Source organism: Leopardus geoffroyi, chromosome B2 (assembly GCF_018350155.1).
Source record: "Leopardus geoffroyi isolate Oge1 chromosome B2, O.geoffroyi_Oge1_pat1.0, whole genome shotgun sequence".
NCBI classification, from domain to species: Eukaryota; Metazoa; Chordata; class Mammalia; order Carnivora; family Felidae; genus Leopardus; species Leopardus geoffroyi.
Genome location: NC_059332.1, coordinates 98,240,323 through 98,255,440, shown reverse-complemented (window position 1 = coordinate 98,255,440; position 15,118 = coordinate 98,240,323). Strand labels below are relative to the sequence as shown.

Sequence of the window (15,118 nt, the reverse complement as noted above, 5' to 3'; positions counted from 1 at the left end):
GTCCTCCACACAAATTGCTAGTATAAGGTTAGATTTAGGCAGATGAGTCCTATTTCCAAGCTATATTTGCTTTTCTAAATGTAGTTTGTAAACTCAGGTTAAGTTTCTGCCCCACCTTTGCCCATGATGTATTTGAATGAATTGATTCAAGTCCCCTTCAATTTGAGATAGTGTCTTAGATGAATAAATGCTAAATATCAATATCAAATATCCTTTTCCAGGCTCACTCTCTCAGTTAAGGAGTTAAAGTCATGTCCAAGGGCAATGAGAATGCAGATCCTTCTTTTTTTTTTTTTTTTTTTAAGTAGGCTCCATGCCCAGCATGGAGCCCAACACGGGGCTTGAACCCAAGACCCTGAGATCAAGACCTGAGCTGAGATTAAGATTTGGATGCTTGGGGTGTCTGGGTGGCTCAGTCGGTTAAGCATCCGACTCCAGCTCAGGTCATGATCTCACAGCTCGTGGGTTTGAGCCCTGTGTCAGGCTCTGTGCTAACAGCTGGGGACTGGAGTCTGCTTTGGATTCTGTGAGTTGGATGCTTAACCAACTGAGCCACCCAGACACCCTGAGAATGCAGATCCTTCTTAAATGCTGATGTGTCCCCATGGAGGTCTGGTTAACATGGCAAGACACCTCTACAGCTCTAAACTTTAAAAAGGGATTTTAAAAACATAACTCTAATTAGTATATGGTAATAGGTGTTCATTAAAAAAAAACAGTAACAACTCAGATGTCCTGAAAATGTTATATCTCTAAGGAGAAAGAGGACTGGAAATTATTCCTATATTTCAGTGCCCAATTTTAGAATAACTTCTGCAAAAAAGAAAAAATTTTTTGTGACATATGCCCAAGGAAACTAAAAAGACTTCATTTCCATAAGTAGAGTCAACAGATGATTCCTTAGACAAGTAAAGAGGATTTACTATATTATGATTGTATACATTAAGTTGTTATATAACAACAGACAACAAGAACATGTGTTTCATTCTACCCAGGCCCTACCCTAAAAGTTTTTGAGGAAAAGAGCATGATGAAAACCACAAACAATATGCCATTCCTTTCATATGGAAAGGCCCAGTGAGGTAAAACAGTAAAAAATTACTTTAAGCAGTCATATTCTAGGAATTTTTGATCTAGGATTTTGAATTTAAGCAAAGTCTCCAAAATCATGTACATTAATACAACTAACAAAAACTATGACAGGCCAGGGGCGCCTGGATGGCTCAGTCAGTTGAGCATCCAACTCTTGATTTTGGCTCAGGTCATGATCCCAGGGTCATATGATTGAGCCCCACATGGGGCTCTGCCCTGATGGCACGGATCCTGCTTGGGATTCGCACTCTCTCTCCCTCTGCCCCTCCCCCACTCATGCTCAATCTCTCTCTTAAATAAAAAAAGTTTAAAAATAAAACACAAAAAACTGACAGGCCAAGTACATTTTACTTCTAATGCTTCTGATATGATTGCCTGTTTCTTTTTAAAATATTCAATGTTAATTATTAAAAATATGTATAAAGTGTTTTTTAATTTTTTAAATGTTTATTTATTTTTGAGAGACAGAAAGACAGAGCATGAGCAGGGGAGGGGCAGAGAGAGACAGCGACAGAATCCAAAGCAGGCTCCAGGCTCTGAGATGTCAGCACAGAGCCCGATACGGGGCTCGAACCCACAAGTCATGAGATCATGACCTGAACCAAAGTCGGATGCTTATCTGATTGAGCCACCCAGGCACTGCTAAAGTGTTTTTTATAGAACCATATATACACGTTTCCCCTGCTATCGAAAAGTAGAGCATTCCTATGAAAACTCTGGTAAGCCGAAATGGCGTAAAGCGTACCGTATTCCCCACTTTCTGCCAGTTTGCTTTTACAAAAGACCTACATTAATAACCTGTTTTCACTCACCAGTAGAAATCTGAAGAGGATTTTCACTTTTACAAAGAAAGCCCTAATGCAGGTCTTGCATAAAAGCAAAGTGATATAACATGAATCTTCAGAAGTAGGACATACCTGTATTCTTTCTGGATGCAAAATAATATAAATTCAGTCTCATCACATCTAATTCAAGTGGCCATATCACTTTTTAAAAGGCCCACTGCAGTAAAGAAAGTATACCACTCAGTGAGAAGAAGTTCTATATAATGAACAGGTGTCCCCCAGAGCCCAAATCAGGTTTGTGATTCCTTTGGCCCCACATAGCACTAATAAGTCTAGCAATATCAAAGGTAATCTGGCAAACAATAAAGATTAGAGAAAGTGCTTTGGATGAGTGATAATGGACCATCATTCCTGACTGAGGTTCTGTATTTTAGTTTGCATGGAAAACTATATTCTTTCATGGAGTAAGGAAGCAGGAATATTTACTCAGGTCAAATGCTAACAATTTTGTACTTTATTTGGGCACACAGGAATTTAAATTGATTAAATATTGGAGGAAATAATATAGATAATGGGCTTAAAAATATTTTTGTACATAAATTTTACCACTAATTCTAACACAACTTTCTCTCTCCCTCTTCCTTTCTCCTCCTTCCAAACCTTAACAGTTACATTGTGAGAAGCAGTTTCAATAATGTAAGATCTACACAGTTAATCTATTATTATTATTATATTAATGTTAATATGTCATTAAATCAAATATGGAAATGTTCAGTGATATAAGTGAACTGAGTTAGAAGTTTGTTTTTGGGGGGTAGGGAAGTATTTTTTTCTATATATTTGTTAAATTACAAATACTTATCAAAGAGGATTTTTGCCAACTTAAACAATCACTCAGAGTTTGAAAGCTTGTCTGTTTATAGTAAAGTACACCTGAACTAGAAGACAATAGTATCACAGAAATTTTAACTTTATAAAAATTCTCCTAACGATTGGAACAAATCCATTCAGTTAGTATGGATTAAATACCAAGCACTATGCTAAACAGTGTCGAGTACATCCTCTCAGTTAATCCCTACAGCAGTTCTGTGAGGGAGGGAGTCTTAGACAATAGTACAAAAGCTATGACATATGCCCAGAGATGATATTCAAACTGTTACTCATGAGATGGGGTGGGAGGAGCAGGGCAGTCAGAGGCCCTGGGGCTACAGCTATTTATGCACCAATATAGAGACATGCCAATATTTTCACAACAGGAGCAGCTTTCTTGGAGTGTACAAGTTAAATGTCAGCCCTGCTTCCAAATAATCTTTTTTTTTTTTTTTTTTTTAATTTTTTTTTTTTTTCAACGTTTATTTATTTTTGGGACAGAGAGAGACAGAGCATGAACGGGGGAGGGGCAGAGGGAGAGGGAGACACAGAATCGGAAACAGGCTCCAGGCTCTGAGCCATCAGCCCAGAGCCTGACGCGGGGCTCGAACTCCCGGACCGCGAGATCGTGACCTGGCTGAAGTCGGACGCTTAACCGCCTGCGCCACCCAGGCGCCCCATAAATAATCTTAATACAATGTAGAAACTGATGGGGTCAATGAAAAAAACTGAGATAACTCCCATGTTATTACAAAAAAAGGAAGGGATTTCTGACTGGGAGAAGGTGTCAGGGAGACTTCCTGGAGGAGCTGGTCCTTGAGCTGGGTTCTGAAAAATGCTGAATTTGAAGCGTGAGGCAATGGCTGATATCAGGGCTGCAGTAGAGAAGGAATTTCCAGGAAAGTCAATGGGTGAGCCAAAGCAGAGTGCCAAGAACATATGGGGTGTGTGCTGGACAAAAATGAGCTCTGGAAATATAAACTGGAGTTGGACCAGAGAGAGAATGGAATAGCAGGTCAAGAAAATAAATAAAAGCTGCTGAGCAAATTAATTAATAGATTATGAGGCATGATGTGATCCGGCAGGGGTGGGTAGGACGAAAAGGAAAAAGACTAGAAGGGACAAAATCAGGTAGTTCTTGTGTAATCAGCCAACTAACCCTTAGAGATCCTCAAGGAAGCATTTCTGGACATGCCTCTCCCCCTCCTCCAGCCTCAGGTGTTCCTCCTCCATACTCTGCAAGGTCACTGGTTGGCCTCTATCAGTACACCCTCCCACTGTGCTCCTGGTGCTGCCTCACCAGACTCTGAGCCACAATTCTTTATGTGAGGCACAGCTGAAGGTGTGGAGGTCAATGCTCGTAGAATCGCTGAACTCCATTTTCTTTTTTTTTTTTTAATTTTTTTTTTTAACATTTATTTATTTTTGTGACAGAGAGAGACTGAGCATGAATGGGGGAGGGGCAGAGAGAAAGGGAGACACAGAATCGGAAGCAGGCTCCAGGCTCTGAGCCATCAGCCCAGAGCCTGACGCGGGGCTCGAACTCGCGGACCGTGAGATCGTGACCTGAGCTGAAGTCGGACGCTTAACCGACTGAGCCACCCAGGAGCCCCTGAACTCCATTTTCAAATATAGATCTAAGAAATATCCAGCTGAAGGCAATATGGCTTCTTTCATTGGAGACATTTGTTACAATGGATTAGAAAGGCATATGGGACTTTATCTCAAATGGTATCTGATTCTTGATGCCATGTGGTGATATGAGATCAAATTCAGTCCCCTTTTCCTTCCTTGCCTTTACTTCAAGTTGCCTGGCATGGAGTAAGACTTGATAAACGGGGTGATCTGTGAATGCAGCATGGAAACCCTGAGACAAAGGAGTAAAGGCAAAACAAAGGGAAGAAGAGAGATGAGAATAAGTGAGGGACAACAAGAACAGAAGAACTAATAGGATTTGGTGTCAGAGAGGACAGGAAGGAGCCAGAGGTGACACTTTATGCAAACCTGAAGGGGTGGGATCAGAGCGCAAGGGGATCTTTTTTAAAAGAAAACAGGAGTAGACTTTGAAGGGAAAGAAGAAAAAGGTTGCGTTCTGTCTTGCATCATTGTCCTGAGTTTACGATGTCCATAGGATCCCTAGAGGATGAACACCACCAGCAGTACGATACTTGAAGCTGGAGACCTTCATTTTTAACAAAATATTTCTCACTCGTTGGGGGAACATTTCAGAGTCCTTATTTGTAAAAATTCATAGTTCATTATAAAGACCTGTCTTTACCTTTGCTGCCAGTAGTCACCTGAACCAGAGCCTTCTTGCTAAACGCAGCACTGCACTATCAAGATGTTGGCGACAAGAGAAAGGCTGACCATCTCCACCCCTCTATTCCTTGCAAATCAAATGCAGATCCTCAATTTCTAATAGAGTGACATCCTGAAAAACCCGTCGTGAGTTGAAAATATCATTAAGTTGAAAATTCATTCAATAAACCTAACCTACTGAACATCATAGGACAGCACAGCCTAAACATGCTCAGAAATACTTACGTTAGCCCCCAGTTGGGCAAAATGGTCTAGCACAAAGCCTATTTTAGAATGAGTGTTGAAGGGCTCATGTAATTTATTGAATACTATGCTGAAAGTAAAAACCAGAATGGCAGTATGAGTACAGGATGGTTGTAAGCGTATCAATCATTTACCCTCATGATTTCACGGCTGACTGGAGGGCTACCACTGGCTGCCACTACCCAGCATCACAAGAGAGTATCGTAGGACATAGTGCCAGCCCGGGAAAAGATCAAAATTCAAAGTATGGTTTCTACTGAATATATATTGCTTTCATACCATTGTAAAGCTGAAAATTTTTAAGTTGAACCACTGTGAGTCAGGGCCATCTGTACTCAAGACCCTTTCCATGATTTTGAAATACTTTTCTGTTGATCTGAGCACCCAGAGGGGTAGTGGTTAAAGTGCAGTGCTTGAACAGGGGCCCAAATACTCTCTGGCAATTCACAGCTAGGTGACCTTGGCAAGGATTGTAATGACTCTAAGCTTCCTTTTCCTCATCTGTAAAATGACGACGGTGACAATAATTGCCTCATAGGGTTGTTCTGATAACTAAATGACATAATTCGTGTAAAGTGCTTTAGCATGGTGCCTGGCCCTTAAGGAAAAGTTAACTGCTACCCAGGCACTATGTCATAAAAGGATTCAATAAGAATTCTCCCATGAATAAAAAAAAAAAATGCATTTAAAATAAGAAATGGCAAAATGAAAGTAAATGATGTTTCTTCAGTGTTTCCATAAATTTTACAAGTTCAAGTTTAAATGAGGAGTGTTTTTTTATGAAAAGGGAGACTTTTTTTTTTTTTAAAGAGACAGAGCATGAACGGGGGAGGGGCAGAGAGAGAGGGAGACACAGAATCGGAAGCAGGCTCCAGGCTCTGAACCATCAGCCCAGAGCCCGACGCGGGGCTCGAACTCACGGACCGCGAGATCGTGACCTGGCTGAAGTCGGACGCTCAACCGACTGCGCCACCCAGGCGCCCCAAAGGGAGACTTTTTAATAGGTATTTTATCGAATATCAGGTAGGCCAAATCAACAACTAATCAGTTTTGTAGATTCACAAAATAGGATACAAACAGAGTGCTACTTGCTTTTCTACCAAGTTAAAACAATTCTAGGGATGGAAGGCCTGCTGTGATAGTCGTGGGAACTGATAATAAGAGGCATTATATGTACATACGATATAGTTTAATGTATATTGTTACACACACCTTTATTTATTTATTGGGCCCTCCTTATCTGTTGCCTAAAAGGGTACAATCTGTGTGACGGTGGCGAGGTCGCTGTCTAGACAAGGCCCTTTGGTTTACCACTCTGGCATCCAACAAGTATTTCCAAGCTTCTGTTAAGCGCCATGCACTTAGCTAAATGAGCAGTGTACGAAATAAGGACAGCCGCGAACCGACCCCGAGAGCATACACAGGGCCTCTCTCCCCACACTGGGGGACCAGGGCAGGAGAGGTCCCCGGTGAACCTACGAGGGACACCTCACCTCCCGTACGGACAGCAGCTTCCCCACTCCCGGCAATGCCCCCTCCTCCACGGGTTCAGGCCAGGGCACAGCGTGGTCACCCTGCCTGCCAGCCCACCCTCCTCCCGGCCCGCTAGCCAGCCCGCTCCACTAGGCCTGCCAGCGTCTCCATGGTAACCGTACACAAACTACCTACCCGGGGCGCCTGGGCCGCCTGCCTGCTGAGCCAGGTCGCTGCTGGGCGGGCGGAACGGGACAGGAAATGAACTGGGAGAGGGCGCAGGGAAGGGGGCTTCCGGCCAGCCCCAAAGTCCCTGTGATTAGCGCTGGTGACATTAACAGCTGCGGAGGTTCAGCTCATCCTTGAGCTCTCCCGAGGCAGCGTCTGCCGCGAAGGCGCGGGCAGGGTGGGGCGGGGCGGGGCGGAGCGGCGTGGGGTGGGGCGGGGCGGGGCCCGGAGAGGCAAGACTGGGAGGTCTCCCGGCGTCGCTCGGCCACTGGGCCTGCGCGGGTCACCCACAACACCCACCCCCCCCCACCACCGCCCCCGCCCTTCCCCGCGCATGCGTAGAAATGCTGAGGCTCTGGCGGGTCGGTGCGTTGGCGGGAGGGTCCTGGGCAAGAGCTGCGAGCGGGGAGCGCGCTGCATCGCCCTGGAAGACGGGTGGCGAGGAGTTACCTTTTAAATTAGCAGCTTAGGAACCACATTTGTTGAGACCCTACGAGAACTCAGCACCACTATTAAGTAACAATATGCAGGACGGCAGCTTAGTGCTTTAGGGTTAAGAGTCAGGGTATACTCATTCAAGTTGCAGGGCTGTATAGACTTGAACTAGTTGCTTAACCTCTCAGTTTTCTCATGTGTAAAATGAAAGGAATTAGGAGTACCTAGCTAGGTCTTGTGGCTGTGGCAAGACTGAATGAGAAAATAGATACAAAGCGCTATGCACGTGGCGAGGAATGAATGTTGAACTGTTAGCTATTTTTAAGCCCTTGCATGGGTGCAGCGCTTTAGAGTTTACAAAGGGTGTTTTACTGTATATTTTCTTTTGAAGCGTCCCTGCCACTCTGACCTAGCAAGCCTGGGGTCCCCATTCACAGGAGACAAAATAGGGTTCCAGGGTGTAGTGGGTGACAGTGATAGATTCAAGTCTTGGCTTCCCATAGGCAAACATTTTTTGTTCTTATTGCGCCATTACCGTTGATTGGCAAAAAGTACCCCATTTATATGTTTTTGGTTTAAATTCTGTTCTCTCCTATTTAGACTATTCAGCAACACTTTATTTACAGTGTTAAATACAAGTGAGACCATAATCACTCCATTCAGGTTTGCACTGCGTTTTATAAATATGGGGATTTTTCAGCTGAAATGTTGTCAACATAAAAAATGCCACATGCCTTGGTGCTAAGTATCTTGTAAAGAATAATTAAATTGAAAATATTCTTGAGTGCATGTTATGTGTAAGGCATCATGCTAGCTGGGAAATACTAACTGAAAACTAAAGGAATGTAAGTATTCTTCAAAGTATCCAACAGGACTTTACATATAGCAGACAATACACACTTAGTTGGTTGGGTAATTTTAAGATCTGAAGCGAAGTATTTGTGTTCTTCCGGGTTGGAATTTTTTTCCAGTGAGTCAACATGACATCACATCATCAACTCCCTTTTACTGGCCACTGGACTCCATTGTGCAAAGGGAACTTTGACTACTTAATATAAAACCATATCTAATGTTTTGAATTCACAACTTGTGACATGTAATTAAAATGCAACTATATTTTTGTGTCTCACAGCTGTTTTAAGATATATTCAGTGTTGGTTATCTTCCCCTGACCCCACATGGAAAGTTGGGTCAAGTCCTTGTATTTTCTGCTCATTTTTAGATACCTGATAGTCGCCCCCTTCATTCCCCTCTCCAGTAACGGGTCTCCAGATGACTTTCCCAGCAGGGATGCAATTGGCTTAGGCTCCACTCCCCCATTCGATAGAGGCTACTTTAAGACCCAACCTGGGTGGGGGCCCCTGGGTGGCTTATTCGGGTGATTGTCTGTCTGGCTCTTGATCTCGGCTCAGGTCACAATCTCACAATTGGCATCTGGCTTAGCACTAACATCGTGGAGCTTGCATGGGATTCTCTCTCTCCCTCTCTTTCTGCCCCTCCCCTGCTCTCTCTCTCTCTCTCTCTCTCTCTTAAAACAAATAAATAAATAACCATAAAGAAAAAAAGACACCACCTGGACAGAGGTGAGCAGGAAGTGGGGAGAAGAGAAGCCAGGAGATGGAGCACTTCTTCCTGGATTTGAATAGCCTTGAGCTTGCTGTGCCTGGGCTACAAGTAAAGCAGCCCATGCAGGTCACTCCTGGGTTCTTCAGAGTTTCCCATTAATGAAGACGTCTCTCCAAGGGAACTCTTCAGGTGGATGCAGAGATATCCACCGCTTGCTTACAACTCCTCCTCTGACCCTAGAAATCCAGGGTTTACTCCAGCCCCTTGAGATGGGTCCCAAGACAACACCACATCTTGTCCAAGAAAAACGACAGACATCTCTTTCCCCGGTGACTCTGAGAGTGAGAGGGCAGGCACATCCTAATGCAGCCTCCTGTGGCCCCCCATGCTGTCATAGGGTGGAGCTTTAGCTTTCCCAGAGTAACTCAGATTCCAGTCTTCTAGACTACCTAACTGCAGTCTCTTGTAGACCCCTCTGGGAAGTCCTCACCCTGGGTTTGAGATGAAGGAGTTGGCACCCCACACTATTCTCCAAAGAAATCTCCTCACCCATCCTCCCCACACATTCTCTAGCTTCTCATGTTTAGCTTCAGCCTGGACACTTGGGTCCAAGGAATCTATATAATTCCCTATAACTTGCCCTATGGAGACTCTGCCTTACCTTTACTTTGGGACTGGTGATTATTCAATTACCATCTCAGCTGAAACTGCAGTTTAAAAAGCTGTGGTGCAGCCAATTGCTAACTATGGTTTTGCACCCAGGGTCTTGGTCTAAAATACACAAGAAAGCTCACTCCTGGACCCGGAACCCAGCCAACTCAGATAGCCAGGAAAATGTCTGCCAGACAGATTAGAACAATTGAAAAGAGTGACAAGGGAAGACTTTTAGGAAGAAATTATTTAAAGCAATAAAGCTGCCCAGATTATCTCACTGAAAGACATGACATGAGAAAATATTGAGGCTATCATAACAATGGACTGTTATACTGACCTGGCTATTCCTACATGGCTACCTGATGGCTACTTAACAGAATCTGACATAATTAAATTTGCAAGTGGAATTACTTTAGACACAAAATTGCTATTTTTTACACCTTAGAAAGATTAAAGGGGAAAACAAAATATTAATTGTAAGTACCTGACATTTATAAAGCATTTTATAATTTCCAAATTGCATCTATTTGAAGCATTTCATTTTCATTGCGTTATTTGGAGTTTACAATTAGCCTGAGAGGTGATTAGTTCTGGGATTATTATCCCAATTTGAAACTGGCCAAAATTGAAGTTCAGAGAAGGTAAGTGATCTGATCTGCCCACTGCCACAGAGCTAGCAAAGTGACCTAAGACCTGGTGTTTTTGATGCCCAGTCCCATGTGCCACCTGTCATTGTACACAGATAAATGCAATTTTTCAGGCTGACGCCTCTGAGAGGCACTGAGAGGTACTTCCTAGGCTGCTGAAACAGTTAAGATATGCTGTTCATTTTCTCCTTTCACTTATCTCTGAGTACATCCTGTGTAGGGCTATAGGGATCAAGAGGAACTTAAGAATCTTTACATTCACTTGAAAATGCCTGTTGGACTTTTGGATTTTGAGTTAAGATGAGAATTACACAGGTGTTAGGATGGGTAATAATGTTATCTTACACACTCTACGATGCAAAAATGCAACAAGATATTGAACTCCTACTTTTATCCACAGGCTACCAGTGGATTTTATAGTTTATATTATAGTGTCCATCACACACATCTCATATTTAATATCTGTAAGTTTGTCTTGGTTTATATATTAGGTATATTCTTGAAAAGATGCATGTTAAATAAATACTTCCCTAATGCTCACAATTCCCCCAGTGATTTTTATGACATAACAGAGATGGACTCCCGGGGTGGGGGTGGGGGGGTGGGGGAACTGCTTCTGGCATGGAATAAAAATCACCAATTTAGAACTCTAACATTCACTTCAAGACACTTTCTGCTGTTGTCAATATGGAATCTCGGTGCTTTAATTATATTTATCACATAATTTCTGTGAGGAGTTCATCAAATTGATAGCCTGTGCAATCTCTGCATACAAATTTCAAGGTACAAATACATTAAAATGCAACTTGGTGGAAATTTACAATGCAATGAAAATTAACTAACTTCAGTGGAACTGCATAACTACAAGACTGTGGAATGGTGCTAAAATTTATCAGCTGAAAAAAAAACTACATGAAAATTCTGTATTTAATGGGGCTCAGCTTTTACCTGTGCATCTTAAGTGTTACTTTGTCTTTAAGCACATCATTCCCACCAGAGCAGCCCTACCACCTAGGCCATGTTCTCAGAAGTAGTCAAGTCAAATTGTTGCTAGGGATGCTAATGAATGAGGGTTCATTTAATTACCAGTTTATTACAAAGAATTTCTAACTACTTAGGATTTCATTGGAGGACAGAGTGTTCTAGTTTTCAGGGATTGAGTCAGTAGGAGTCAGTCTTTTCTTAAGTTCATTTATTTATTTTGAGAGAGTGAAAGAAGGAAAGAGAGAGTGGACACACAGGGAGGAGGGGCAGAGAGGGAGGGAGAGAATCCCAAGCAGGCTCCATGCTCAGCGTGGAGCCCCACACGGGGCTTGATCCCATGACTGTGAGATCATGAACTGAGCCAATATCAAGATGCTCAATGGGCTGAGCCGCTCAGGCGCCCCTGAGTCAGTAGGAGTCTTACGTCTGAATTGCTTCATCTTAAATTGCCGACTGATATGTTGAAAGAGACCTACTAAGACCAGAAAGCAGCTATTTTTTTTTTTTTTCTTTTTTGGTCATCCTCACCTGTGAGACTGCTTAGATTACTAAGATTACTAAGTGAGCATGCCTGGGAGCTTGGGCCTGCAAATGACAGAATGCCCCATCCAAAGTAGCTTAAATACCAAGGACATTTATTATTTTAACAATAAATCTCAGGGAGCCTGGGTGGCTCAATCGGTTAAGCATCCAACTTTGGCTCAGGTCAAGGTCTCATGGTTCATGAGTTCAAGCCCTGCATCTGGCTCTGTGCTAACAGCTTGGAGCCTGGAGCCTGCTTCAGACTTCTATCTCCCGCTCTTTCTCTGCCCCTCCCTCACTCTCACTCTGCTTCTCTCTCTGTCTGCCCCTCCCTCGCTCACACTCTGTCTCTCTCTCTCAAAAAATAAACATTAAAAAAATTGTTTTAATGAAAAAAAAAAACAATAAATCTCAAAGCAGGCTGCTTCAGTGTTGTTCCTGCAACTCAGGGATGGCATTAAAAACTATCAGTAATGCCTCCCCACATGGTCACAAGATGGCTGTGGCAGGACTAAGCTGTGCATTCACATGATAGCATCTCAAAACAGGGAAGACAGAGTAGGGGCAGGGCACGGCCCTCTCCATGTACATCTCTTTACATGGGGGAAGGGAAAATTTTCCCAGAAGCCTCTTAGCTGTATCGTCCTTACATCTTGCTGTTCAGAACTGTGTCACATGCCCACAGCACCAGTTCCTGCCAGAGACGAATGGATCACTATTACTATGATTGATTTACATCAGTCAATGTTCATCCCCTGGGGTTTGGGGCCTCCTGGGGGATTCCATCTTCTCTGCACACTTTGCTGCCACAACCTGAACCAAATGGGAGTTCTTTCCAGCATCTGTTGGGTTAGATGCTGACATTAGCTGCAATGGCCTGGGTGAACTTAACCTAGTGAAGAGTGTCTCTTTTTTTTTTTTTTTAATGAATTTTTAAATTAACTTTTTTTTTTTATTTATTATTTAGTATTTTGTGAGGGAGAGACAGAACACAAGCAAGGGAAGTGCTGAGAGAGAGGGAGGGAGGGAGAGAGAAATCCCAAGCAGGCTCCTCACTGCCAGCGCAGAGCCCAACATGGGGCTTGAACTCATGAACCATGAGATCATGACCTGAGCCAAAATCAACAGTTGGAAGCTTAACCTACTGAGCCACCCAGGTGCCCCAAGAGTATCTCCTGATAAGAGATTTTGAAGGCTACTCGTTCTGATTGGAAGGAGAGAGCTGAAAGTAACACCAAGACCGGATACCCTAGTCTGGTGTTAACTCCCAAAGTGAGGCCATGGTCCCTGGTCTCACCACTGCTCAATCTTAGCTGCCGTTTAAATTACCCTGGGAGCTTCCAAAGCCATCTCTGCCCAGCACCCCAGATGTTCTGATTCCATTGCAGGAGAAGGGAGCACAGGGGAATGGGTTTTGCAGTTTTTAGGGCCATGGAAAATGCTGGAATGTGCAGCAGCCAGCATGGAGAAACCCAGCCTTAGGGAAGACCAGAGCTCTCCTACCTGAGGGCCTCAGCCAGGACCCAAGAAGAAGCTGGGATGTAAAAAGAATCCTTGGCTTTCAGAGCAAAAAGATTAGGACTCAGCATGCCCAGAGATGAAAGAATGGATCTCACTGACTCTCATGCTGTCCTCGGTATCCCTCCCTTCTGTTTCACTGCCGTCTTGGGCACTTTTTAGATCTACTCTCCAACTAGGCCCCGTTGATCCCACTCTATTCTCCACCTGCTCCAAGGCCACCCTACATCTGGCTCTGTGCTAGCAGCTTGGAGCCTGGAGCCTGCTTCAGACTTCTGTCTCCTGCTCTCTCTCTGCCCCTCTCTCACTCCACCACCAAAGTAACTGTCATGAACCACATTCCTGGATGTGCCTGTCTCTGCTCACAAGCTCTCAGTGTCTGCCTGTTGACCACCAAATTAAATCCCAGATCCTCGGGGCGCCTGGGTGGCGCAGTCGGTTAAGCGTCCGACTTCAGCCAGGTCACGATCTCGCGGTCCGTGAGTTCGAGCCCGGCGTCAGGCTCTGGGCTGATGGCTCAGAGCCTGGAGCCTGTTTCCGATTCTGTGTCTCCCTCTCTCTCTGCCCCTCCCCTGTTCATGCTCTGTCTCTCTCTGTCCCAAAAATAAATAAACGTTGAAATCCCAGATCCTCTGCAATCTGTACTACGGCCTATACTTCTGCCTTATTACGATAACTAGGATTACTTTGACGGTTCTAACAGACCCTGTGCTAGGTGCTTTGATGACTTTAAACCAGTAAATCTTTCAACACTAAAAGCACAAGTATTATCCTCACTTTACATGCAAGAGAATTGAGGTTTAGTGCCCTCACCTGCTCCGGTCACATGGGTAGTAAAAATGGTGGATCTAGGCGTCAAGCCCAGTTGGTCTGACTCTGAAGGCCATATCCCTACACACACCATGTGCTCAGCCAGACTGACTACTGCCACTGCCTGGACTCTCCCTGCATCTCCCCACCTTTGTGCCTTGGCTTTGGATGGTGCCTCTCTCTTCGAAACCCCGGGCACTCAGCCATGATGTTCATGGAACATTGGAAGTATTGCAAGGAGGCACTTACCTTGGAGTAGTCCATAGAAGAGACAAAGAAGATGAAATATATCTGCCCATTCCCTCCTGCCTCCTGTTTTCCACCGGTCAAGTTCATGGTGGATCCAGTCAAGACACTTCTGTGGCTTTCTATACAACACCCCACAGCCCAGAAAGAAGAGCAGTACCTAGGACTGGGGATGGCTCAGAGGGTAAAGGCAGAAAGCCTGGGCTGCACGGGGAAGTAGAGTGAGAGGGGAGTATGCTGGTCTGTGAGGTCTGGGAGAGAGTGGAGGACTGAGGCCACACCAGGGCCCAGAGCAGATAAGGCGGTTTGAGGCGGGAAGTGAGAGGTGTGCTGTGGTAGAAAGAGCCCTGAGCTGAGAGCCAGGAGACCTTAATTCAACTGCTGCTTCTGCCGTCATTCAGCTGGGTGACTATGGGTGCATCACCTAATAGCCGCAGTTTTCTCACCTGTGGGATACGGAGGTTGAACTAAACGACCCCCAAGAGACAGCCAAGCTCTAGAATTCTCCAGAATGGGACAGGCTATAGTCAGAGAGGGGACTGAGGGTTAGAGATTTGGGAGGTGGCTCAGTTGTGAGAGCCAAAGGAGGTCCAAGGTGTGGCCTGGCTGGCCGCTGCCCTGGAGAAAGTCAGGGTGATGGGAGGCACTGATGGAGAGGGAGCAGGGGAAGAGAAGAACCGGACCTGTCAGTAGTGTGCTCCTCAAGACTCTTGTGTTATGCTAACA

The 15,118-nt window shown here is 44.5% G+C and overlaps 1 protein-coding gene across 3 annotated transcripts in view; it reads right to left on the bottom strand.

Annotated features, from left to right (window-relative positions):
* The window catches only part of ARMC2 (armadillo repeat containing 2), a 127,589-nt gene extending 120,378 nt beyond the window's left edge, over positions 1-7,211 (bottom strand). For 2 of the 3 annotated variants that reach the window (XM_045499219.1, XM_045499218.1), the window contains exon 1: positions 6,978-7,211. In XM_045499219.1, the coding sequence (XP_045355175.1) occupies positions 6,978-7,117 (140 nt within the window). In that variant the 5' untranslated portion in view covers positions 7,118-7,211. The remainder of the gene's footprint in view (positions 1-6,977) is intronic. The other variant, XM_045499220.1, reaches the window with a different exon arrangement.
* Between the last annotated feature and the right edge of the window lie 7,907 nt (positions 7,212-15,118).